This window comes from Mesoplodon bidens (assembly GCF_964165515.1).
Source record: "Mesoplodon bidens genome assembly, chromosome: X".
Lineage (NCBI taxonomy): Eukaryota > Metazoa > Chordata > Mammalia > Artiodactyla > Ziphiidae > Mesoplodon > Mesoplodon bidens.
Genome location: NC_138163.1, coordinates 1,917,348 through 1,945,100, shown reverse-complemented (window position 1 = coordinate 1,945,100; position 27,753 = coordinate 1,917,348). Strand labels below are relative to the sequence as shown.

Below are 27,753 nucleotides of genomic sequence, written 5' to 3'. Positions count from 1 at the left end.
AACCTTTCACCTTTTCACATTTAGATTTGTAACCCATCTGGAATTAATTTTTGTGTATGAGAGAGATAAAGCCCCCCCACCTCTGTGTGTGTGTGTGTGTGTGTACTTTCTGTTATGCCCCATTAGTCTATTTTTCTATCTTTGCAACAATAATACATATTGCTTTAAAGTATACCAAAGCTTTAACACTTTAAAATAAGTCTTCTTATCTGGTATTGGATTTGATTTGATTGTAAACTCTGATTGTAAACTCTCCAGCTTTGTCTTTTTCAAGATTGTCTTAGCTATTTTTGGCACTTTTATATTTCTATTTAAACTTTAGATTCAGTGTTGTTTTCTTTGTATTTATCCTGCTTGGTGTTTACCAATTTCTTGAATCTTTGGATTGATAACTTTCATCAGTTTTAAGAATGACTGGCCTTTAGCCACTTAATGATTGCTTTTGCTCATTTCTCTTCCTGTTTTTCTTCTACAAAATTACACATGACAATATATTTTACTGTGTCCCACATATTTATTTACTCTTTTCTGTATTTTTGTCTCTCTGTACTTCAGTTTTGCCATTTTCTATCTATTTTTAAGATCTCTAATCCTGTCTTCTACTTATTAAATCCACCATTTGAATTCTGAATTTTTGATATTGTACTTTTCCATAACTAATTTCTAATTTATTCTCCTTTATAGATTCCAATTTTCTGTTGAAATTCCCTATCTTTTATCTATTTTATTCATCTTTTCCATTTTTTCTTGAACATATTAACCATAGTTTTTAAAAGTCCTTATCCACAACCTGATATCTGAATCACCTGTAGGTCTGTTTTCATATTCTGGTTTTGGGTTTGGATCTTGGTTTTAGATCACATGATCCTGCCTATTGGTATGCCTAATGATTTTTTATTGAATTCCAGACATTGTGTAATAAAAATATAGAGTTTTCAGATGATGTTGACTTCCACCAGAGAGACTTCATTCTTTCATTTGTTAGGCAGATAGTGTGGGATAATTATCACCTTAATCCCATAAGGCACTGAGCTGTGTTATGGTTTTGGTTAAACTTAGTCTGTCTCTGATATTCTCTTATATTTAGGACATAGCTTCTCCAGGGTTTTAAATGGATAGCCTAGCATGTCATCTTTTTTATAGCATTGGGAGACTGTAGGAAAGCCAGCTCTACTTTCCAAAGGTTTTCATATTAGTTATTATACTTTGTGCAAATTCAAAATTCAGCAATTGTATTGAGAGGGGTATCAGTCAAGAGGCTGAGATCTCTTAGATCTCTACTTTTATCACTTTAGTGTTGTGTGACCATCAGAATTATTACTTTAAAAAAATATCATCCAGCAGCAGCCCTATGCCCAAGGCCAAACTTGAATTCCAAGTTGCAATCCATGGCCAGAAATGGCAAGTACCACCAAGAATGAAGAAGTTACAGGTCACAGATTCATCTGTGAGAGGTTCTACCCTTTCTCCAGAATTTTAGCCTCTTCAATCCTTATTGCTCAACAGTTCTGGGTCTCCTAATTTTTCATGAGGGGAGCATTGTTTATCCACAAACAACTCTATCCTACCCAGAATGGAAGTAATACTCATCTAATTTGATAGTAAATCCATTAGGACAGAAATCTACAAGTCACCCTTGAGTTCTCTCTTTTTCTAATATTCCACAACTAATTCATTGGAGGATCCTCTGGGATTGTCCTTCACAATATATCCAGAATCAAATTACTTCTTACCACTTATGCCACTATCACTCTTAGCTGAGCCATTATCATCTCTAATCTGAAATACTGCAATAACCTATTAATTGGACTCCCTGCTTCTATCTTTCTCATACTTATATTTTTAACAGAGTATCCATAATGATTCTTTAAAAACCATAAATCAGATAACATAATTATTTTCTTCAAAATATTCCAATCACTCCCCATTTTCCCTCAGAATAAAATTCAAAGCCTTTTAGTGTTCTTCAATACTTAGATGACATGATCCCCTCTTTGATCTCGTATCTGATATACTTTTCTGACTCCCTGGCTGTTCCCTCTAACTAGAGTATTATTTCCTCAAATATCTGCCTTGTTAAACCTTTTACCTCCTCAAAATTTCTGCCCAAATATCACTTTTTCAAAGAGGCCTATGCTGATTACTCTATTTTAAATTTCAATGGCAATGCTCATCTTCCACCTAGATATGACTGACCCCACCTTATTCTGTACTACTTTTATGTCTTCTCATGGTGCTTCTCATTTTACAACATACTTTATACTTTACTTTTTCATCTAGTGTTTGTTTTCTCTTTTGCCATCACTCTGTCCTCTACAGTGTAAGCTCCATACGGGCAGGTCTTTGTTTTATTCATGGATACATTCCAAGCTCCTAGAATAGAGCCTGGCCCATGGGAGACAATCTGTAAATATTTGACAATGATTGAAAAAGTATGTCACACACAATTATTTGGGTCTTTTCAAACGCACTTTCTACTTCAAAATACAGAGATAAATCTAATTTAGAGATGATCAACACAGACCTTGATATATTGCTCTGATGACTCCCAAATGAAACTCACTCTGAAATTCTTAGTCAGAAACTCACTCTAAGTCTACTCAATTTTGATTTTTCTAATTCATTTGAAAATAGGCTATGTATCTATCCATTTCTCTGCCAGATTTACAGCTACTGGCAAAGGCAGTACTCTCTAAAAATGAGGAAATTTCTAGAATCTCTTCCTGTCTACCATTTACTGTAGGGAATTAGATAGAACTACAGTATATGAGGATGCAGGTAGACTAGGCATTTCAAAAATACAAACACATTCTGTTTGAGGGATCTTGCCTTTAGGAAGCTACTATTGTACTTTATATTAGTTCTATCTTGGTTTGTCTTCTGGATAATTTAGGAAACAGATGTTAATGTTTTAATATAATGAAAGACAAATTAGTCTAAAATGGTGAAATAAGGTTTCCTGTCTAGAAGGAAAACTGTTAAAGGTTAAATCTCCTCCTGATCAGTTAGTACTACTCCACCCCACTCCCCTTCCTCACTCACATACCAGCCTGAATTAAAGGTCTCAGCTTTTGAAACTACTAAGGGACAGAGTAGGAAATATTCTGTTTCTTTTGGAAAAAGATAAGGCAAACAGAAAGTGAGAAAATACATACAGCTGCCAAACTTCAGTGGGCAGGCATGCACATCCATAGGAAAATCTTCCAAATGCATGGGACACTCGGCATGAATGGTTAACCTAAAAGGAAGAACAGCAGAACATGACATCAAGCTAAAATGAATGGTATTAAACATGGAGCTGAGTTCTCGTTCACCAGCAATGGAGTGCTGCTAAGAATAATGGGATTTTATTTGTTTAGGTTCACTGTGATCCAAGACTTTATGAACACAAGGGATGGATTAAATGAACTAGATAGCATCTCAAAGTAGCATTCAATATTAGATTTTTAGATCACATATAAATCCCACCTTACCACCTTTAGGAAAACACATATCATTTGTGTACCCTAACTGAGCTCCCTTAGCTACTTCACCACCTAAGAAGTCTGGAAACACCAGGTACTGACTCATTCACTCCTGAGAGCAGTTTAATTATTTCTGAAATAATTCTCCTCAGCAGGCTATCATGTGAGTTAAACAATTTAGAGACTGCACTGGAGAGGAGAAATGTATAGAAAGAATATCTTTCTTTTTATATTTATTTATTTGGTTGCGCCAGATCTTAGTTGCAGTAGGCGGGCTCATTAGTTTCAGTTCGTGGGCTCCTTACTTGTGGCATGTGAACTCTTAGTTGCAGTATGCATGTGGGATCTAGTTCCCTGACCAGGGATCGAACCCAGGCCCCCTGCATTGGGAGCGTGGAGTCTTAACCACTGCACCACCAGAGAAGTCCCTAGAAAGAATATCTTTAACCTGATAATAAACAAGCATAAAAGATGGCTCTGCTGCTTACAGCAACTGCTATAGCTTTGTTTAAGAAGATGGTTCTTCAAGAATACATACACACACTTGTACATGTACACACACACACACAGTAGCTGGCCAGAAAAAAATTACAAAGTTTATGGAGGGCATCAAAAACCTCAGAGGTCAAGTCTGAAGAGCTCATGTTCTCTTAATAGGGACAACATGTTGGAGAGACTGTTCATGGATCCCTCAGTGGAAATCTGGATAGGGTACGACTTGCCATGCCTACATACTCATTCTTCTGCATCAGTCTGTCTAAATAATCTATTCCAAAGTTTCCCCTCTGTTTTCCTGCAGATATTTTTGAGCCTCAACTTTCTTTGGCCTAGAAAGTAGCCTGCTATGTGTAAATGGGACTCACACAGCAAAAATTCTGAATTATTTGACACTTAACTCTGATGAGCTATTTCTAGCTAACCTGTATACCTCCTGGTTATATTGGATTCAATCTCTGCTATCCTCTTGGAGCTTTAGGTGGCCAACTGGCAAGAATCTCCAATCCTGGCTAATTCTTAAACATGATAAATGTGTGACACCTCATAAATGATCAGAGTAGTAGTAGTAGATATTGCTCAAAGCAGGCTGACTAAAGCAAACATGCTCAGGTGTTTATTAGCAAGAACCCTAGGCTGGAAGACAGAAACCAAGTGTGTGCCCTTCAGCAAATATTTACCCATATCTTATTTTCCATTTCCTTATCTAAACAGTAACAGGTGAGAAGTAGATGGCAAGTGTCTTTGCAGCTCTAACTAATCCCTTGGATATTTATAAAAATTCCCATGTGTCTTGGACAAAAGCTCCATTCCCAAGTCACCTGCAATACCCTACCAATCTACCCTTTATTCTTAAGGCATAAATAGGGGGTTTCATGACTCAAAGAATCTGATATAAGAGAAATGTCTTTCACTGAGAAGTTTGCTCCTGTTGGATAATTAAAAGATTTCATGAGGGTTTAATAAAGAAAATTGTGTTCCTTCTCTCCACTTATATCAGTATTTCCAAGATACTGCGTCTTATGAGTAATGCCAAGGGGAAATTACTTTATGTCTACCCAGCTGTCCTAGGGACATGGCAAATAAAACCATAACAAATAGATAATCAAAGCAAGGTGCAAAAGGTATTGATTTCTGCTTAGGAGCAGAACTGATTTATAATAACTTTCCTATCTTCCTTCCCATCCTCTTCTTGCCCATCCCACCTAAGCATACAGCAGCGATGAGAAAGCAGATGTTGGTTGGGGTGGGGTACTTCACAAGCCAAATTATGCTATGCTCTTTTCCTTGGTTCTTAAATGCATCCTAATGCTCTCTGAACAACTGCATCATACTGTCTTCTCTTCTTGCCTTCCCTCCTCCTTGTTACAACTTTCAAGACCCTTCAAGCTTTTTCTGCAGCATCAAGCATCCTGACTACACTCAGGCTAATAGACTCATCACCACAATCTATGCCATAAACAGATCCATCCCCTTCAAAACTTTCCTTCCACCCTCTTTTATTTTATTGTTATTAAATTATTATGATTTTTGTGACAAAAACACTTAACATAAAATCTGCCCACTTAGTAAGTTTTAAGTATTCAACACAGTATTTTTAATTAGCTGGAATGGACATTACTCCAAAGAAGACATACAAGTGGCCACAGGTATGAAAAGGTGCTCAACATCACTACTCATCAGGGAAATGCAGATCAAAACCATAATGAGGTATCACCTCACATCTGTTAGAATGGCTATTATCAAAAAAGATAAGAGATAACAAGTGTTGGCGAGGATATGGAGAAAAGGGAACCCTAGTGCACTCTTAGTGAGAATATAAATTGGTGCAGCTCCTATGGAAAATAGCATGGAGGCTCCTAAAAATTAAAAATAGAACTACCATAGGATCCAGCAATCCTACTTCTGGGTATATATATCCAAAGAAATTGAAATCAGGATCTCAAAGAGATGTCTGCACTCCCATGTTTATTGCAAAATTATTCACAATAGCAAAGACATGTAAGCAAACTAGGTGTCCATCAACTGATGAATGGATAAGAACATGTATATACATACAATGTAATATTATCCAGCCTTAAAAAAGAAGGAAATCCTACCATTTGCAACAACATTGATTAACTTGGAGGACATTATGCTAAGTGAAATAAGCCAGACAAAGTCAAATACTGTAGGATTTCACTTATATGTGGAATCTAAAATAGTCAAACTTATAAAGCAGAGAATAGAATGGTGGTTGCCAGGAACTGGAGTGAAAGTGGAGGTATTAGTGAAAGGGTAATACGTTTCACTTATACAAGATGAAGGAGTCTTAGAGATCTACTGTACAGTAAGTAGTCTTCAGTTAGCTTTTCAAAGAAGGTCCAAGACCCCTCAAAATGTGATAATCAGATCATAGGACCTCAGTCCCAGCCAGGTTTTAACCTGTTTTGATTCCTATGCAAAGACCAGAAGTAAAAGGCAATATAGGAAATCCCCTTCTTTGGGGATGAAAGACACAAATGGGAAGGAGGTACTTTTTAGCCCCTCATGCATGCACACACATACCCACACCCTCCTCAGGTATTGCCCTCATTTCACTGTTCACTATGTTTTGAAGCACCCTGGCTCCCTTGTCACCCCACCCTTTGCTTCTCAACAGCTGGTTTTTATTCCACCACAGTAATAAGTTAAAGTTTTATTACTTCCATAGCACCCTAACTTGTATCTCTATTTTTACCCTTTCTCCTTATAGTATTGGGTTGGCCAAAAAGTTCGTTCGTGTTTTTCCATAACATCTTACAAAAAACCTGAACAAACTTTTTGTCCAACCCAATATATTCTCTACACAATAGCCGTCTAGTATTTCCTCATCTTATACAGAGTAAAAGCCAAAGTCCTTGCTGTGGCTTACAGGGTCTTACATGATCTTATCTTCTGTTCCTCTCTGGCTTATCTTCTACTATGCCCTCCCTTGCTCACTCTGTTCCAGCCACTCTGGCTTCCTTGCTGCTCTTTCAACATGCCAGTCTCTCTTACATCATAACCTTTGCACTTGGTATGCTTTCCTACCTCTTTCAAGTCTTTGCTTAACTATCTTGTTTTTTTTTCTTATTATCTTGTAAATGAGGTCTACCCCGACCTCCATTCAGTTTACTATCAATACTGTGGTTAGTAAACTTTACCATGCTCTTTCTTTTCCCATAGTACCTAACTTATAATATGCTGTGTAATTAATTTTTTCTATTTATCATCATTTTTTTCTCCTTACTGTAAAGCTATGGATTTTTTAAAATTGGATTTTTGTCTTTGATGTGTGCCAGGAGCATAGCACAGTACCTAGCACACTGTAGGTGTTCAATACATATCTACTGAATCAATTAACTAACGAATGATTTTTCTTTCCTAAAAGCATGTATTTCTGTGGGGACCTTGCAGAGGCGAGGTATAAATCGGGCAAATAGGGTTCAGGTATTCCGAGGGTTCCAGGCAAATAGCATCTTTCTTTCTTTTTTTTTGATTTTTTTAAATAGAACTTTATTGGAGTATAATTGCTTCACAATACCATGTTAGTTTCTGTTGCACAATAAAGTGATCGGCCATATGCATACACGTGTCCCCATATCCCCTCCCTCTTGAGCCTCCCTCCCATCCTCCCTATCCCACTCCTCTGGGTCATCACAAAGCACCAACAGGCAAATAGCATCTTAATATGATTCCTTAATAGCATGATATCTCAACCTATACTTAGTGGTCATCTAGCCTCTTTCCTAGAATTTCAGAACTGAAAGACCCTTATAGAAAGCATCCAGTTTTATCCCATCATATATTTGACAAATGATAAAGCAGAAGGGAAGAACATTTCTCAAATAACCCAACAAGTCTGGGATAGAGCTGACTAAAAGTTTTCTAATTGTTTCACTCAACAATTTTTTTGTGTGTGTGTGGTACATGGGCCTCTCACTGTTGTGGCCTCTCCCATTGCAGAGCACAGGCTCCGGATGCGCAGGCTCAGCAGCCATGGCTCACAGGCCTAGCCGCTCCGTGGCATGTGGGATCTTCCCGGACCAGGGCACGAACCCATGTCCCCTGCATCGGCAGGTGGACTCTCAACCACTGCACCACCAGGGAAGCCCAACAAATATAATTTTTGATCAGGTACTATATGCCAGGTATTATTCTAAGCAATATAAGTACATCAGCAAACATACCAAGGTTGTTACCATCTTGAAGCTTACGTTTGAGTTGAGGGAAGACAACAAAGAAACAAGTAAAATAAGTAAACTATATAATGTGTTAAAAGGCAATATGTCTCAGGAAAAAAAATAAGATGTGACTAAAAACTATTGACGAGGCATTGCAATTTTCAATAGCGTGTTCAGGGAATACCTCACAGAGTAGGTGACATTTAAGCAATGAACCTGAAGGTAATGAGAGTGAGCCTTATGGACACCTGGAGAAAGAACATTCAAAGTAGAGGGAGCAGAAAATGCAAAGGCCCTGAGGTAGAAATGTGACCAATGTGTTCCAAAAATAGCAACTATGCCACTGTGGCTGTAGTGGAGAGACCAAGGGGGAAGATTAATAGAAGATGAGTTCGAAGAGGAAACTAGTGGTTACCAGTGTGGAGAGAGAAGGAAAAGGGGAAGGGAAAAGATAGGGGTTGCAGATTAAGAGGTACAATGCACTATGTTAAAATAAATAAGCTACAAGAATATATTGTAGAACACAGGGAATATAACCAATATTTTATAATAACTATAAGTGGAGTATAACCTTTAAAAATTGTGAATCACTTGTACACCTGAAACCTATATAATATTGTACATCAATTATACCTCAATTAAAAAAAACACTCTTCAGGAGTGGTTGAGGTGTCAGGCAGGCTATTTCTATTATCATGGAGTAAAGGGCAGGATCTGACATTAATGCTGAAATAGAAAAGATAGTAAAATCATTAATAGCCATTATTAGTAGAGGATGAGTCACTTGAAATATATCACCACTAAACACCCAAACCAAGCAGTATAGTAGTCATAAGAATCCCAGTTTTCTGCAAATGGCATTACTTTGTTCTTTTTTATGGCTGAGTATTCCATTGTATATATGTACCACATCTTCTTTTTATTAATTTGTATTGGGGTATAGTTGCTTTACTATGTTGTGTTAGTTTCTGCTGTACAGCAAAGTGAATCCACTATACGTATACGTATATCCACTTTTCTTTTGGATTTCCTTCGATTTAGGTCACCACAGAGTATTGAGTAGAGTTTCCTGTGCTACACATTAGTTATCTATTTTACACATGGTAGTGTATATACGTCAATCCCAATCTCCCAATTCATCCCACCCCACCTCCCCACTGTGGTGTCCATACGTTTATTCTCTACGTCTGTGTCTCTATTTCTGCTTTGCTAATAAGTTCATCTGCATGATTTTTCTAGATTCCATATATAGTGATATTATACAATATTTGTTTTTCTCTTTCTGACTTACTTCACTCTGTACAACAGTCTCTAGGTCTATCCACGTCTCTGCTAATGGCACAACTTCGTTCCTTTGTATGGCTGAGTAATATTCCATTGTATATATGTACCACATTTTCTTTATCCATTCCTCTGTTGATGGACATTTAGGTTACTTCCATGTCCTAGCTATTGTAAATAGTGCTGCAGTGAACATTGGGGTGCATGTGTCTTTTTGAATTATGGTTTCTTCTGGGTATATGCCCAGGGGTGGGATTGCTGAGTCATATGATAGTTCTATTTTTAGTTTTTTAAGGAACCTCCAGACTGTTCTCCACAGTGGCTGCACCAATTTACATTCCCACCAACAGTGTAGGACGGTCCCCTTCACAGCAACATGGATGGACCTAGAGATTGTCATACTGAGTGAAGTCATAATGAGAGAGACAAATATCATATATGTGGAATCTAAAAAAAAAAGGGTACAAATGAACTTATTTACAAAACAGAAGTAGAATCACAAATGTAGAAAACAAACTTATGGTCACCAAGGGATAAGGCAGGGGGATAAATGGGGAGATTGGGATTGACATATACACACTACTATATATAAAATAGATAACTACTAAGAACCTGCTGTATAGCTCAGGGAACTCTACTCAGTACTCTGTAATGGACTATATGGGAAAAGAATCATAAAAAAAAGAGTGGGTATATGTATATGTATAACTGATTCACTTCGCTGTATACCTGAAACTAACAAAACATTGTAAATCAAGTATACTCTAATAAAACCTAAAAAAAAAAGAATCCCAGTTTTCTGCAAGTTTCCCATTAAATCCTCAAGCTATAGGCAAAAGGCTTCAGTACACTGGAAGCCCTTGGGCTTCCTAATTGGAATACCAGAGCTTCACTACTGCATTTAGCCCTTATATGGAGCACATATAGGTTTTAACAATTACCTCAGATGTGTTGCTCCATCCTCATTTTCTGATATTCACACTTCTCCCCCACTCTCCAGCCATCTGTCAATACTTGTGATTTTGCCAAACAAAGCTCTTATGCTTTTGTGCCTTTCTACGAATTGCTGGGTTCTTTTTTGTCCTGCCAGGAATGCCCTTTCCTCTTTATATGTGGAATAAATTCCATTCAAGTCCGTGCTCAAATATTACCTCTTTTGTGATAACTTTGTATGTGCCCTATAGGCATAGTGAGTTCTCCAGCTCACAGAAATCCCAGAGCACTTTGTACAAGTAGCTTAGTGCTTAACACTCTTGAAATAACTTTCTAGGCTCAAGATGGAGCCACTCCTGCCTGGGGTGCCACATCAAAAAACAAAAAGTTAGATGACTTTCATGTCCCTATAAATGCTCTACTTGACGGAAACACAATATATCCAATCTGTTTATGTGTCTGTCTTCTGCACATAAGTGTGAGAAACTTGAGAGAAGAGTCTCTACATATTATTCTAATCTGATGCATAGTATGGTGATTGGCACATAGCATATAGTCAGTAAATGCTTCTTGATTTAATAAATATTTCTGCAAGATAGGCAGAGCAGGTATTTTCAGCCCCATTTCCCAGAAGAAGAAACTGAGGTGCAGAAAACAGAAATGCCTTGTCCATGGTTACACTGCTGATCTGGGCCAGAGTTAGGACTCACACTTAGAGCTCCTAATTCCTAAAGTTCATTTCACTGTAACATACATACTCTGTCTAGGGGTAGTGAAACTGAGCAGACCCTGTGGGGCCCTCCCAGGTACAAATCCCCTGTTTCTCCATTGGGGAATTTGGGTTTTTTGAGCATGATCTACCTCTTCTCCTTGCATGGCCCTGCAATAAAGCTTTCTCTGCTCCAAACCCCAATGTTTCCATTTGTTTGGCCTCACTGGGCATTGGAAACACTAACTTGCATTCGAAAACAGTAGCATCTAAAATAGTTAGGTTCTTTGGAACCAGAGGGACCCTTCTGATGATCTGTAAATCCCCCTTGTGTTAGAATGATCTTTTTAACAGACTCAATCTGCCTGAGGTTCAGCTTCTTGCCTTTGAGAATAAAGGCAATTCTTGTTATTTTAAGGCCCTGATTTCCTCTTGCAGTTGGCAAAAATGAAACAAATGTGAGAAGACCTCTTGGGAATACATTTTTCCTCCCTCCCTTAAATGCTAGTTCCCATGTGATGCTTTCCCACATCTGGGCCCATGTCTCCAAGCTGTAATGGAACCTACACTTTTTAGCTTATAGCACCTCATTGTTGGCTTTTTGTGAAACTTCCATTATGCCTTATAGTACAGTAAATTATGTGTCCTATCTTTCCTGCTAAGATGTGAATTCTTGGACGGTAGGGGTTGATATCACCACACAGAGTCCACAGCATAATTTGTGATTAACTGAGACTTGTAATATTACTTGCTTCTCACCTCATTGTAAGCTTTCTCAGAGTCCAAAGTGAGCCACTCTATCTCTTCTATGCTCTTCTGTTCATCAGGGTGAAACACACTAAGTGTGGTTCTGTAAGTCAGTTGCCAGCTTAATGAATAAGGAACTACATGTGGAATCCCCTAGAGCAAAAGCCATTACAAAAAAGGACTGTGTGAAACAAAGCTATCAATGCTTGATTGATTTGATTACATTAAGTCCTATACAACTAACAATGTGACCCAAATGCCTTCCCTGGTTCCTGTCCATTTCAGAGGCAGTCTCTGTAATGAAGACTCAAATGCAAGCTATTTGCATCTAAAGCAAGAGGAGAGGAGTTTTATTATTAACATTTCCACGTGTGTTGGTGGGGCAAGTTCAGGTATCATGCACAATTTATCTTTCAAATAATTTGTCTTTGGAACATCCCAAGTACATGAGCAAAACTGACCCAATCAGACAAAGGATAAAGGAAGGCATGCAGGTCTGAATATGACAATAAGTCTCTCTTAATTGGTCAAAAAATACCACTTTCTTCTTCATGATGCAAACATGGAGAAATGAGTGCTTACTTTGTTTAATTTTTACCTAAACATAGGACACTATTAGTGTGTGGCCTAATATATAGAGGACACTTTGTGCAATGTATTTAATTTTATAAAATCCCATTGTGTCAAAGTTCTAGGTGACAGACCTGCATTTCCAGCTGCAGCTTGTCATGTCCACCTCAAACTCATTATGCTTAAAACTGGTATCCCCTACATTCCCTTCTTAGAGGAAGTAGTGGGATGTAGTAGGGAAAAACAGTTTGCTTTAACATAAGAGTGACTTGAGATTCTGTACCAGCTCTGCCAGTTATTAATGGTGTGACTGTTGTTCTATTGAAACTTCAGTTTAGTAATTATAAAAATGGGGATATTAACACAAAAACCTCCACAGAGTGGACATGTGGCAGGACATATGTCAAGCAATTCACATGGCTTATCACATTTACTCCAAGTGTGGACAAAGAATGTTGCCTGTCATTCCAATAAATAAGGAATGTTGCCAGACACCAAGCCATCAGCCACTGCAGCCACCCCCTGTCGGTGGGTCCTGAGGGGAATTCAGGATGGAGAAAAACAGGATACTGGCCCTAGATGCATATCAAAGGAATAATTTCAATAAGCCCAGTCTCTTGCACCTTCTCATATACAGAAAAGCACTAAAATCATTAACTTGAGATGTCTGGTTTTTGTGATTAGCAGTAATCTTTTTGATGTTCAACTGCATGATTTTTTGAAAGCAAAAACTGCTATATATCCTGGCTCCTCACTTACCTCTTTGGAATAGTTCCTCAGAACAATCTGAGAGGTTATTTCCAGGCTATAGTCCTCAGTGATGTCTTCAAATAAAACATAACTCACAACTTTTCGGTCATGCGTTTTTCAGTCAACATTATGAGGCAGGTAGTGTTATGATTCACCCCATTTTACAGAGGAAGGACCAGGAGTAGTCCTACTGCAGAATCTACCTTCTTAATCTGTCGTGTTTGAACTATCATACATTTTTGGGTTCAGCAACTTGTGTTAACACAAATGATCTGATCATGTTGCTCACTTTTTTAAAAAATCAATAATGCTTCCCTGTAACTACTGGATAAATACATTCTGTATCACTTCCAGACTATTATCACTCATCGGTCACACAGAAATTTTTCCACTACCCCTCTTTCTTTATCACTGCCATTTTCCAAATGCTTACTTACTCCTCTACATTCAATGGGGATGTTAACATTTAGATTATCATTTTTCCCAACCCTTAGTACTTCCATTACCCCAGGGGACTTCTTTATTTACAGGAAGTACTCATACAATCCCCCACCAATCATCATCCTTACTCCCACCAATTTCCAATCAGGCACAAAATACCATCAATGCTACCTTTTGAAAATATAGTATAACCATATACTTAAAAACCTTATTTAGTGGAAAAAGGAGTAGCTTGAACTCAGACAGATCTGCATTTGCTTAATAACTGCGTCATCTTGGGCAAATCATTTTTAGTTTTTAAGCTTTACTTTCTGGATCAGCTAAATAGGGATAATAATACCTATATTAAATAGTTTTGTTAAGATTAGAGATGTTTTACATAAAGTATCTGTCACATGGTAGGTGTTCAATACATAGTAGTTGTTATTAATATTATTATTAGAATTTATAGCTCATGTAACTGGGCACCTTACCTTCATCTTGTCTTCCTCCAATCTACCTTCCATACTGTTCCCAGAGTGATCTATCTAAAATGCAAAACTGTTTGTACCATTCTTTTGGAAGAAACTCTTCAATGGATCCCTATCATTTTTATGCCAGCATAGCTCATAAGCACCCTTCTTTACCCCAGGCCACTTACCTGCACTTTACTTTGTGGTCCTGAAACCAAGCAGGACCCTGTGGGATCCTCCTGGGTACAAAAGCCCCTCCCTGTCCCTTGTTTCTTGTTTGTAGGAAAAAGGCTTCAGCCTCCCAGACCTTCCCTGATTTCCAAAGGGCAGATTCAAACATTTTCTATTTAGGAAAGTAAGGGAATGCAAAAACAAAGGATGAGCAGTCAAAAAACAATAGTGCAGCCATGGGGCAGGGTCCTGGTTCCTCCTCAAGGCATATACATAACAGTACCTTTGAGTTCTACAGGAACTAAGGCCCCCACCCAGGTAGAGGATGTCAACTTCAGGCTAAGCACAAGATTCTTAGAGCACTGCCCTGTTACCTTACCACCAACTAATTAGAAAAAAGTCACACATCCCACAACTATCACCCCAAATTTTGCCTTTAAAAACTTCTCCCCCAAAACCAATGGAATGGGGAGACTTGGGTTTTTTGAGCATGAGTCACCCATTCTTCTTGCTTGGTCCTGCAGTAAACCTTTATCTGCACAAAATTCCAATGGTTTGGTTTGTTTGGCCTCACTGTGTGTTGGGCACACAAAATTGCATTAGGTGACAGTTCAGTCACAATGAACTTTTTTTTAAGTTTCTTTATTGTAACATCACTACCTCCCCTGCTCATTCTTCTGGCCTTCGTATCTGCTGTACTCTCTCTCTCTCTGGAACATTTCTTCCCTATCTTTTATTATAATTTACTTCTACACATCTTTTAAGTTGCAGTTTAAAAGTTATTTCCTCTGGAATTCATTGTAGATATTCCCCATAGACTCACTTCATTGTCCCTGCTAGATGCTCATATAGCATATGCTCATAAAGCATATTTCACTCTGTGCTTCCCTGATCATAGCACATATTCTACATTTTCATCATGGTTTAACTGTTTTCCCCAATAGAATGTAGTTATATGAGAGCAGAAACCACATCTACTTTTGCCTACCACTTTATCCCTAGTGCCCAGAATACTCTTTGGGTCTGATTAAGCCCTCAAGAACTATTTTTGGAAGAATTAACAAATAAAAGTTCTAACAAGAGACATGAATTTTCTGATGCATGTTGTCAATTCATAAATACCTGCATTTGTGTGTGCTATTTTCCCTGCCTGGAATACCCTCCTATACCTCACCCTGTCCCTCACCTGTTTAATAGTTACCTATATTTCCTTTAAAATTCAAGATACAGGATAAGTATTATCTCCTTTTCACAACTTTCCTTGGTGTCTCCACATGATTTTAGATGCTTTTTACCCTGTAATTCCATCACATTTTGTACCTGCCTCTATTTAAGGACTTTTATATTATTGTGCAGCTATCTGTGCATGTTTTCTTTAACTACTAGACAGTAAAGTCACTAAGAGCATGAGCTGTGTCTTATTTATCTCTGTAGTTCAGCATATATCCCAAAGCCTTAAACATAATAGCACTCATAAGTATGTTGAATGAATGATTCAAGTGAATGAGTTAAAATCTAGCTAAATTCAATAAGTACTTTTCCCTCCTATTCAAATAATCACTGGAACTTTTTAAAATTGTATTATATATTATGCAACATCTATATATAATAATTATAAAGAACACAACAATGAACGTATTTCCCCATATATTCATTAATAAATAAGATGTCATTAATAGAAATAAAGTTCCCTATATCCATGTCTGAAAAAATGGAAAATACCTCATAAATGTGTATATCATCTTGACCTGGACTCTGTTCATCTTTTCTGTATTGTTTCAATTTTACTATGTGTGCTGCTGAAGCAAACAGCAGGTAATGAGCTTTGGCCTGCATTTTTATGGTTGTCTTGAGGTCGCAAGATGAAGGAAGGGAAGGCTTGATTCTAAAGTGTCCTAGTTATGTAGCCATGCAATGCTTGGTTAGATTTTTCTAAAAAGTTGTCCTTCTTTAATTTTCCTATGGAATCCAGATACTATTTCTTTTCTTTCTTTCTTTTTTTTTTTTTTTTTTTGCAGTATGCAGGCCTCTCACTGTTGTGGCCTCTCCCGTTGTGGAGCACGGGCTCCGGACACGCAGGCTCAGCAGCCATGGCTCACGGGCCCAGCCACTCCACGGCATGTGGGATCTTCCCGGACCGGGACATGAACCCGTGTCCCCTGCATCGGCAGGCGGACCCTCAACCACTGCGCCACCAGGGAAGCCCCCAGATACTATTTCTAACGGTCAAAATAATGAGAGGAATGCTGTAGAATGACATTTCCTGAAAAATTCTAAGTATTCTTCAGACCTTATCCAATTTGTGCTCTTCATGTGTCTACAAGACAGGCAGCAGCCACATTATTATCAAAATGAGAAAGCAGATAATTTGTGTCTTGCAAAAGGTCACTAGACAAATAAATTATGGGGTGATAAATAGAGTCAAGCTCTTATTTTAAGTTTTGAACCTAGGTTTCCCTCTGGATCCACCTTCCTGGGTCAACAGTGAAGCATTTACTGTGTAAGGGAACCAATATCTTCATCATGCTTCTGAACTTCTGTACCTCCTCTGTTCTGTCCTTCAGAATAAGCACAAGGGCATTCTGCATAGACTTCTATCTTATTGAACTCCACTTTCTTGTCCAATTCAGACTAGAATGAAGGACCTAATGGTCATCTTCCTATTCATCCAACTCTATTTTCAGGTGACTAATCTTCTGCCCTCCTCAGTCTGCATCCTCTCTTCTTCATATTTCAACATTCCCATCCTCCCATCTCCTTTCTTCTCTCTTCTATTCCTCCTCCAAAACTTAAACCTATCCTCTATTCTCTTTTCCTTTTATTATTCAGTTTCTCCACTATCCTGTTCTCCTCATTCATTCTGTTTCTTTCCCTCTATTATTCTCAGTCTCTATGTGTTCCTTTTCTGCCCATCACTCTTCCCTCCAACCACCTCATTCCATACATCCTCTCTTCTGTTTATATCTACTCCACTCCATTATTTCCACAGTTGTGTACACTGTCATCTCCTCTTCAAACTCTTCTCTTTATGCACTTTATTACAAGTATTTCTCTCTTCTACCTATTCCTCCACTTATGCTCTAGTCTCTTCAAATTCTCCTTCATACATTATAACTATTCAGACTTCTACTCTGTCCTATCCTCCCCACCTCCTTTTCAACATTTATGTCTAATTTCTTGTCCTTCCATGCAGTGTCAGAATAGGTATCCCTCTTCCTTTACAAGCAAATCTTTCCCTGTAGTTTGGATACCATCTCCTGACAGCTTTCTCTGGGAACCTGATATCAGAAAAACCCTATTTCTACTGTATCTTCAATCTTTGCCTTTTTACTAGCCCCTTTCAACTATCTCACAAATATGTGCCAGTCTCTCCATTCAAAAAAAATAACTATTTCCTTTACCCCTGAATATATCTATTATATACCCATCCCTTTCATTTTCAAGCAAGTTCCCAGAAAGTATTTTCTATGTTCACTATCTCCACTACCTCTACGCCAACTCATAAAAACTCATTGCACTAATCACTCCATTGAAAGAGTGTACGTGAAGAACACCAGTGTTTTCCATGTTACCAAACCTAATACATACTTTCAATTCTCTATATTAGTAGATATCTTTGTAATAGCCAACAATATTGTAAAGATGTATAAGTAATAGTAAAGAGCATAAAATTGCAGCCAAACTGTCAAGAGTATGAATCCTCGACCATTTACTACCTAGGTGATCTTAGAAAATGTTACTCACTCTGTGTCTCAGATTCCTCACCTGTAAAGTTGGAATAATTGTATCTATCTCATAGACTTGTTGTGAAGATCATAAAAGTAGAATGGTTATAAAAATGCCTGGCACATTGTAAGTACTATATTGATGGCAACTATTGTACTTATTATGCTATTATTGTATTATTATTATTGATCACTCTCATCTTTTTGAAACCCTTTACCCTTTCAATATATTAGCCAAAATGTGTTCAATCAATATTCAGTAACAATCCTAAAATATCAGTGTCCTAAAACCACAAAGGTTTCTTTCTCATTCACACTGTTTGTCTATCTCAGGTTGTGGGAGGGATGTTCTCTTCTATGTTATCTTTAATAAGGGACACAGAATGATAGAGCCAAGGCCACCTGGCATAATGCTACTCACTGTGGCCAGGGGGAGAGGAACATGGAAAATCACGTACTGGCTCTTAAAAGTTTCTAATCCTTAACAGATACATACTACTATATACAAAATAGATAGACAACAAGCCCCACTGTAGAGCACAGGAGACTATATTCAATATCCTGTAATAACCTATAATGTCAAAGAATCTGAAAAAATATATATATAAATGAATCACTTTGCTGTACACCTGAAACTAACACAACATTGTAAATCAACTATACTTTTTAAAAAAAGATAAATGAACTTTATTACCAGTGCTGCAAATTCACCCTGAGTAAAATGATACTTAATTTTATGAATTAAAAAGAACAATATTCTGGTTCCTGAGTGATCACTGTGTTTCCAGAAGGCACTGATATGGAAACAGTTATAATAGATTCCACTAACTGCAAAATTTTTGCACAGAGATGAAAATAAAGAAATGTACATGTTAAAAAAACAAAAAATAAATAAAATTTCCATCCTCCCTCAGAAATCACACATGTTATTTCCACTCACATTTGGTTAGCCAAAGCAATTCATTTGTCTAAGGCTCTATGGAAGTAAAATACTAACATATACCCAGAGGGAAGTGAACTGGAAATATTGGAAGTAGCAGTATTGACTACCACACTTAGTTTTCAAGATACTACACACTAGTGGTTCTATTAACACCTTCCTTTCTTTTCCTTTTCGGTCTCCATCATAGGTTCCACTTTCTTCCCTTCTGCTTTAATGATAGTGATGCTACATGACTGGATGCTTGGCATGATTTGCCTCTCACTCTACATACTTTCCTGAAGTGATCATATGCATTCACATGGTTGTCCCACCATACTGACAATACCAAACTTTACATCTCTTGCTTGTGTCTCTCTCCTGATCTTATGACTTGAATATCCAACTACTGTTAGACTTCTGTCCCTGGAAAATCTACAATCTTCTTAAGCTTATCTTGTCCAAAATTAACCTCACAGATTTATTCTATCTAAATTTTTCCTAAATCTCATATGATCTACCCCAGTTCGTAATACCATCAGTCACCCATTTTACTTGGGTGCCTTCTACTTTAATTCCTCCTCTTTGCTCTCATTCTGACATTGGCTGTTTTTACCGTCTATTTCCTCAGTGTATCTCCCCGTCTCCACCTTAATCCACTGCTCTGAATTAGAACTTCACCACTCCTCATCTAGACTACTTAATCTGTCTCCTAACCAGCTTTCCTATTACCAGTCTTGTTCCCTACAAATGCATTCTTTACACAGTAACTAGGATGCCATATATAACATTTTTTAAAAATTGACCACCTCAAAAAAAAAAAAAAAAAAAAAAAAAAATTGACCACCTCATTGTCTTGCTTATAATATACCATTCAATTTCCTGCAACTGCTCAGTTGTTTTTCTCTACCCAGAATGTCCTTCCTCTCTTCCCTCCACTTTCCACATACAATTTTCTTGACTATATTCTACTTATCTAATAAAGCAAAAAATGAATGCCAATACTACTAATCAGGAACTTAGGTGTTGCCTCATCCAGGGACTCTTTGCTCAACTTGATCCAGAAGAATGAGTTAGATGACCCTTTTCTATTCTTTCATAATTACTCATAACTTTATAATTTCAGTTAATTGTTTGTGGTTATCTATTAGCCTTTTCCCCGTATTATATTGTGACTGTCTTAAGGACAAAGACTATATCTTCTTAATGTTTGCATAGCCAGAACCCAGTCCAGGGCCATGTATGTATTACGAAGTTAAAACATGTTTGGTGAATGAATAAATGAATGGATGAAAAATACTAATCTTTCTTCCATCTATAATTTGTCTCCCTCAAGTGTCCCTTTCCCTACTTCTGTATGTCTTCTTTTCTTTCTTCCCATTTACTGCATACTTTACTCCAATTTCTCCTTTTTCTTTTAGGATATTCTAATATCTAGCTTTTTTATTTTATTTCATCTTCTGCCTTATCTTCTCAAATTTTCTACTCTTTTTCTCTCCTCTCATAGCCTCTCTTTCCTCTACCCATTTCTCCTTTATTGATTCATCTGTGTGTGCATGTGTATAAAAGTTCTGGGAATAGACCAATAAAATAAATATATATGTTAATTTTATTGATCTCCTCTCCACATTATTCTTCCCAGTTCTATCCACTTCCCTTTTCTCCATCATTCTTCCCTCTACTCTCTCAGCTCCTCCTCTTTAATTCAACTTCTAACAATTGACTTGCTATCCATTTTTCCTTGGCCATCTTCTTGTCTCCCAAATTCTTTCAGAAGCATATCAATAAATAGTAAATTTAAAGTAATGAAGGACTAGCATACAGGGAAGCACACTTCATGTATTCATCACATATTTACCAGGTATGCATTATTTGAGTTTCATTGTGTATAATAACAAATGTACAGAACCTGTACTGAAAGATCACTCATTAATGTGGGAGGCAGCTTCAGGAAGTGACAACTGACAGCAAGAACCAAGAAAGATTTTAGTGTTGGGGCAAAGAATCTTAATGAACTGGAAATGTGTTCAAAATTATTCTTTTAAAAGCAAAATTTACATACCTAAAAACTCTAATGATAATGAGTCATGAAAAACATAAAACTGTGATGGTTTTATGCTTTGGGAGCAGAAAAGTATGAAATACATTATATATATAATATATATTCATATATATATTAAAAGTTATATTCTTAAATTGTGTGGAAATTCACTTATATGAAACTCCCCAGCATTTCCACACAATGGCATAAAATATATGTTGCTATAATTTTGTATTTATATATGTAACATTGTACATTTCAGAAAATAGCTAACATTATCTCACTTGATTCTCACAGTTCTGCATCATACAGATAGTTTGTTGCTGCAGTTAAACCTAGGCTATTCTGTCACAGTGTTCATGCCTGTGTATATGGTTGTAAGTCTGTGTATTTAAATGCCCTTGACTATGTATATGCCTGTGTATTGGTCTACACATGTCTCTGAGTATGCATAAACATTTATACATTGTGAATGTATATCTCTGTGTGTCTGAAAATGTTCATATGGCCAACTCTATTTTTTATTGAAATATAGTTGATTTGCAATATTGTGTTAGTTTCAGGTATACAGCAAAGTGATTCCGTTTATATATATATATATATATATATATATATATATTTATATACATACACCTATATACATATAAATATTTCAGATTATTTTCTATTATAGGTTATTATAAGATATTGAATATAGTTTCTTGTGCTATAACAGTACGTCCTTGTTGTTTATCTATTTTATATATAGTAGTGTGTATATGTTAACCCCACACTTCTAATTTATCCCTCCCCCCTCCCTTTCCCTTTCCCCTTTTGGTAAACATAAGTTTGTTTTCTAAGTCTGTGAGTCTATTTCTGTTTTGTATAGAGATTCATTTGTATTATTTTTTAGATTCCATGTATAAGTGATAGCATATAATATTTGTCTTTCTCTGCCTGACTTACTTCACTTAGTATGATATTTTCTAGGTCCATCCATACTGCTGCAAATGGCAATATTTCATTCTTTTTTATGGCTGAGTAATATTCCATTGTGTGTGTGTGGGTGGGTGTATATATATATATATCACATGTTCTTAAAGCAATAATCTATTGATGGGTACTTGTATTATTTTCATGTCTTGGCTATTATAAATAGTGCTGCTATGAACATTGGGGTGCACATTATCTTTTCAAATTAGAGTTTTTGTTTTTTCTGGATATATGCCCAGGAGTGGGATTGATGCATTATATGTTAGCTCTATTTTCAGTTTTTTAAGGAACTTCCATACTGTTCTTCATAGTGGCTGTACCAATTTACATTCCCACCAACAGTGTAGGAGGGTTCCCTTTTCTCCACACCCTCTCCAGAACTTATTATTTGTAGACTTTTTAATGATAGCCATTCTTATCAGTGTGAGGTAATACTTCACTGTGGTTTTGATTTGCATTTCTCTAATAATTAGTGATGATGAGCATTTTTTTCATGTGCCTGTTGGCCAACTCTCTATACTTGTGTCTATAATATATACGTCTGCAAGTGTGCATACCTGCAAATGTGTTAGGAAGTATATGCCTATATGTGCATTTCTAATCTGTAACCTTGACAGAATTTTCGATGGATAGCTTAAAACATGCTGATTTCAATCCTGGTCCTACCCCAGTATACTTTAGATGAGCTGCGCCACTCTCTGACCTCATGGTGTAGAGAAGGGTTCCATTGTCCACCAGTCTGAGCAGCTTGTTAGGTGTGGTCATGTTATGGGCCACTGATTTCTTGCCATTGTGGAAGAAGGTGTCAGGGGTCCAGATCTTACTAGCCAGAAGATTATTCAGTGGAAGGATCTTCATGGGTCCATCAAATTTCAGTCTTTCATCATGCCATGTCTGTCGAAAAAATACATCAATGGTGTACTCCTAAGGACAAAAAGAGAGAGAACAATGTTTCAGTTGAGTTCTGGTAGGGACCCACAGTGCCCTTAGCAAATATTAATTACTTTGCAGTATTTCCTCTGATGCAGAGAAGCAGCAGTCTATTAACAGTAGTTACTAGTAAGTAGGGCAAATGATTGTGATTGAGAAAAAATGTCATGGTGATCAGTAAGTACATAGATAATATGTTTGACAAGATTTTGCTTAGGAAGATCACTGCCAACACTGCCCTGCACATCATGCAAGCTGAACACAAGACTTTGCCTAATGAAAAGGAAAGAGCTCCCTTCTCTATGCAGTGGCATCTCTAATAAGAGCAAACTCCTTACCTTATCTCTTCTACTAAATGACCCCATATGAACATCAAAGGCCAATATAACAATTACCATAAAACTAAAATCTTACATTTTAAAACACATTTCATTTGATTCTCTAACAATATGTCTAATGAGTTAATATCTTATTATCTTCAATAAATAAGGAACTCTTACAGATAAGATTAAGACAAACACACAAATAGAAAAATGGGTAAGTGACATGAACAGAAAATTCATGAAATGGATAAAAATTGCTAATAAACATGAAAAAAATTTTCAAAATTGCTGTTCATCTAAACATAAATTAAAGTTACAATAAATGTTCCAGGTTTTGGTAACAGCAGACTAAATCATTTGGATATACCTTCCTATAGCTATTAATTATAAAATTTGAACTAAAAGTTATGGATATATAGCTAGATAGATATACAGACTATTTGAAACCAATGAGGAATGATTGAAAGCAGACAAAAACTTGAAGAAAGTTTAGTCTTGAAAGATGGCAGCACATGTGCTCAAGGCACCGCATACCCTGATGAAGGGCTGAAGCCTGTAGGAAGGGAGCCTTTCCCTAATTGGTCCACAGGGGAGCCACATTTATGCAATTTGTCTAGAGGGGATACATTTCCTTATCTGCAAAAAGGCACTATATATGCTAACAGCTTGGGAACTAGATAATAAATAGGTAGGATAATGATTTATAGTACAAAAACCTGAGAATGCTGAGACTAGAGGAACTTTCACTTTTAGGCAATCTCTTTTTTTTTTTTGTTAGTTTCTGCTTCATAACAAAGTGAATCAGTTATACATATACATATGTTCCCATATTCCCTCCCTCTTGCGTCTCCCTCCCACCCTCCCTATCCCACCCCTCTAGGTGGTCACAAAGCACCGAGCTGATCTCCCTGTACTATGCGGCTGCTTCCCACTAGCTATCTACCTTACGTTTGGTAGTGTATATATGTCCATGCCTCTCTTTCGCTTTGTCACAGCTTGCCCTTCCCCCTCCCCATATCCTCAAGTCCATTCTCTAGTAGGTCTGTGTCTTTATTCCTGTCTTACCCCTAGGTTCTTCATGACATTTTTTTTCTTCTTAAATTCCATATATATGTGTTAGCATACGGTATTTGTCTTTCTCTTTCTAACTTACTTCACTCTGTATGACAGACTCTAGGTCCATCCACCTCATTACAAATAGCTCAATTTCGTTTCTTTTTATGGCTGAGTAACATTCCATTGTATATATGTACCACATCTTCTTTATCCATTCGTCTGTTGATGGGCATTTAGGTTGCTTCCATGACCTGGCTATTGTAAATAGTGCTGCAATGAACATTGGGGTGCATGTGTCTTTTTGAATTATGGTTTCTTCTGGGTATATGCCCAGGGGTGGGATTGCTGGGTCATATGGTAGTTCTATTTTTAGTTTTTTAAGGAACCTCCATACTGTTCTCCATACTGTTCTCCATAGTTGCTGTATCACTTTACATTCCCACCAACAGTGCAAGAGTGTTCCCTTTTCTCCACACCCTCTCCAGCATTTGTTGTTTGTAGATTTTCTGATGATGCCCATTCTAACTGTGTGAGGTGATACCTCATTGTAGTTTTGATTTGCATTTCTCTAATAATTAGTGATGTTGAGCAGCTTTTCATGTGCTTCTTGGCCATCTGTATGTCTTCTTAGGAGAAATGTCTATTTAGGTCTTCTGCCTATTTTTGGATTGGGCTGTTTGTTTCTTTAATATTGAGCTGCAGGAGCTGTTTATATATTTTGTAGATTAATCTTTTGTCAGTTGCTTCGTTTGCAAATATCTTTTCCCATTCTGAGGGTTGTCTTTTCATCTTATTTATGGTTTCCTTTGCTGTGCAAAAACTTTTAAGTTTCATTAGGTCCCATTTGTTTATTTTTGTTTTTATTTCCATTACTCTAGGAGGTGGATCAAAAAAGATCTTGCTGTGATTTATGTCAAAGAGTGTTCTTCCTAAGTTTTCCTCTAGGAGTTTTATAGTGTCTGGTCTTACATTTAAGTCTCTAATCCATTTTGAGTTTATTTTTGTGTATGGTGTTAGGGAGTGTTCTAATTTCATTCTTTTACATGTAGCTGTCCAGTTTTCCCAGCACCACTTATTGAAGAGACTGTCTTTTCTCCATTGTATTTCCCTGCCTCCTTTGTCATAGATTAGTTGACCATAGATGCGTGGGTTTACCTCTGGGCTTTCTATCTTGTCCCATTGATCTATACTTCTGTTTTTGTGCCAGTACCATACTGTCTTGATTACTGTTGCTTTGTAGTATAGTCTGAAGTCAGGGAGTCTGATTCCTTCAGCTCCGTTTTTTTCCCTCATGACTGCTTTAGCTATTCGTGGTCTTTTGTGTCTCCATACAAATTTTAAGATTTTTTGTTCTAGATCCATAAAAATGCCATTGGTAATTTGATAGGGATTGCAGTGAATCTGTAGATTGCTTTGGGTAGTATAGTCATTTTCACAATATTGATTCTTCCAATCCAAGAACATGGTATATCTCTCCATCTGTTGGTATCATCTTTAATTTCTTTCATCACTGTCTTACAGTTTTCTGCATACAGGTCTTTTGTCTCCCTAGGTAGGTTTATTCCTAGGTATTTTATTCTTTTTGTTGCAGTGGTAAATGGGAGTGTTTCCTTAATTTCTGTTTCAGATTTTTCATCATTAGTGTATAGGAATACAAGAGATTTCTGTGCATTACTTTTGTATCCTGCAACTTTACCAAATTCATTGATTAAACACCAGAAATTTGTTTCCCAGACAGAGTGATCATAGCTATTGTTCCTTGTGACACAATGGAAGTTCAGCTAAAAATACCCTGAAATTTATTTGACCAAAGGCTGCCCTATCAGGAAAGAGACACTCTGCTGCTTCTGCTTAATCATGAGGGAGAAGAACAAACAAGCAACTGGAAGATGAAACTTCAGACGTGATAAAACATCTGGATTGTTTGAAATGTCTCCAGAGCATCTGCACACCCATGTGTGTCTGCTTGGGTGGGAATAGAGAAGGGAGATGAGCTGGTTTGGGCAGGGGTTATGTGTATGTTTCCATAGTATCCCTGAATTTGGGTATCTGTTTGCACATGTGTGTTTATGGAGTGCCTGGGGTGGTGTGTAGGCTGTGTTTTTATTCTGTATATACCTTCTTATTTTGTCTGAATATATTTATGGGCGTTCATTCATAAGTGAGAGTGAATGAGTATGTGTGTGTGGGGGTGTGTGTGTGTGTCCAAAGAGTAGCTTCAGTTGCTTTCTTATGCATATCTTAATCAATCACTAATTCCCAGCAATACAAAGAGAGCTTCACCTCCCTGGTGAGTTTGGTTATCCCCAATGGACTATGAGCTCTCTGAATATAGGATTCCCTAGATCCCCTTAATGCAGAGTTGGGCCTCTAAGGAGTACTTGTTGAATGAGCAAATGTCAACAGTTTTAATGCATGTCTGGATCTGAAGCTGTGGGCATTAATGGTCAACAGGTTGAGAGGGTGTAATCTAGACATACAGGCTTTCCTGCTGCCACTAAGAGAGACTCACATCCTCCATCCATCTTACATCAAACATGTCCCTCACTAAGCTCTCCCTATGTGTCAAGTACTCTCTGAAGTGCCAGGGAAGCCATGGAGTACTTGGTACTTGCCTTTAAGGAGTTCATAGGGAATTTACTATATCTCTGTATCCCTTTCTTTATTCCACACTTAAAAGACAAAGTTCAGGACTCTACCTTCCCCCTGCCTGGCATCACAACCACTCATGACTTCCTCTCCTGAGAATTAGCTTGTTTCTCCAACTGACTCCTACACCTTGCCTGACTGAAATAAGAGCCATGTAAAATCAACATGCCTAAACCAACTCTCAGCCTCCAGTCTGTTCCCCCTTGTAGTTCATGCTGTACAGACTGCCAGATCAATCATTCTAAAACAACACATGTATATTTTTACTGCCCTAGTCTAATCCACTCAATGGCTCTGTATTACCTATAGGAAAAAACTCTATCATGACACTACACAACTGCTTGTAGTTACCCAACAGATCTAAATAAACTTTGTCCCCTCTAAGTAGTAGTCCCACTGAAGATAAAGAAAAAATTCTATGTAGTGAGCATGAATATTTCATATTTTTGAACATAGTTTTTCTGATTTTAAGATTTTAAACACAAAGTTACTCATTCAACAAACCTTTTTGGAGCTTCTAATCACTGTCTGACCTACTGGGCAGATAATAGCTTCTTTGTGTCCCTTCATGATAATTTTTCAAATAACGATATTTGGTATCTGAAGTAGGTATTGATCAGATACTCCACTAGGACAGGGTCTCCTGCCTCAACTCTCCACTGCATGCCTTGCTTTGGCAGAAAGGGAGAATTGTAGGAGAAGGGGGAGTCCTTGTAGATGGCTCATGAATCATCCCCTTGCTAGTTCTGCTGTGCACTACGCTATTCCTTGAATCTGCTCTGATGCTCTCTTCATCCTCACATCTGTAGAAGGACCCGTTTCTAGTAGGTTTGACTCTTCCTCCAAACACTTTACATCACCATTATCCATCTACTTCTCCATTGAATAGGGCTTGTTTGCAAGGAATGGACTTCTACTTTTTTTGGGTGGGGGGATGGACT

The 27,753-nt window shown here is 37.4% G+C and overlaps 1 protein-coding gene across 1 annotated transcript in view; it reads right to left on the bottom strand.

Moving 5' to 3' along the window:
• The window catches only part of GABRA3 (gamma-aminobutyric acid type A receptor subunit alpha3), a gene marked incomplete at both ends in the record, with an annotated part of 136,867 nt that overhangs the window by 50,550 nt on the left and 58,564 nt on the right, over positions 1-27,753 (bottom strand). The window contains 2 exons of the mRNA XM_081222527.1: positions 3,156-3,238; positions 22,558-22,778. Of these exons, the coding sequence (XP_081078653.1) occupies positions 3,156-3,238; positions 22,558-22,778 (304 nt within the window). The remainder of the gene's footprint in view (positions 1-3,155; positions 3,239-22,557; positions 22,779-27,753) is intronic.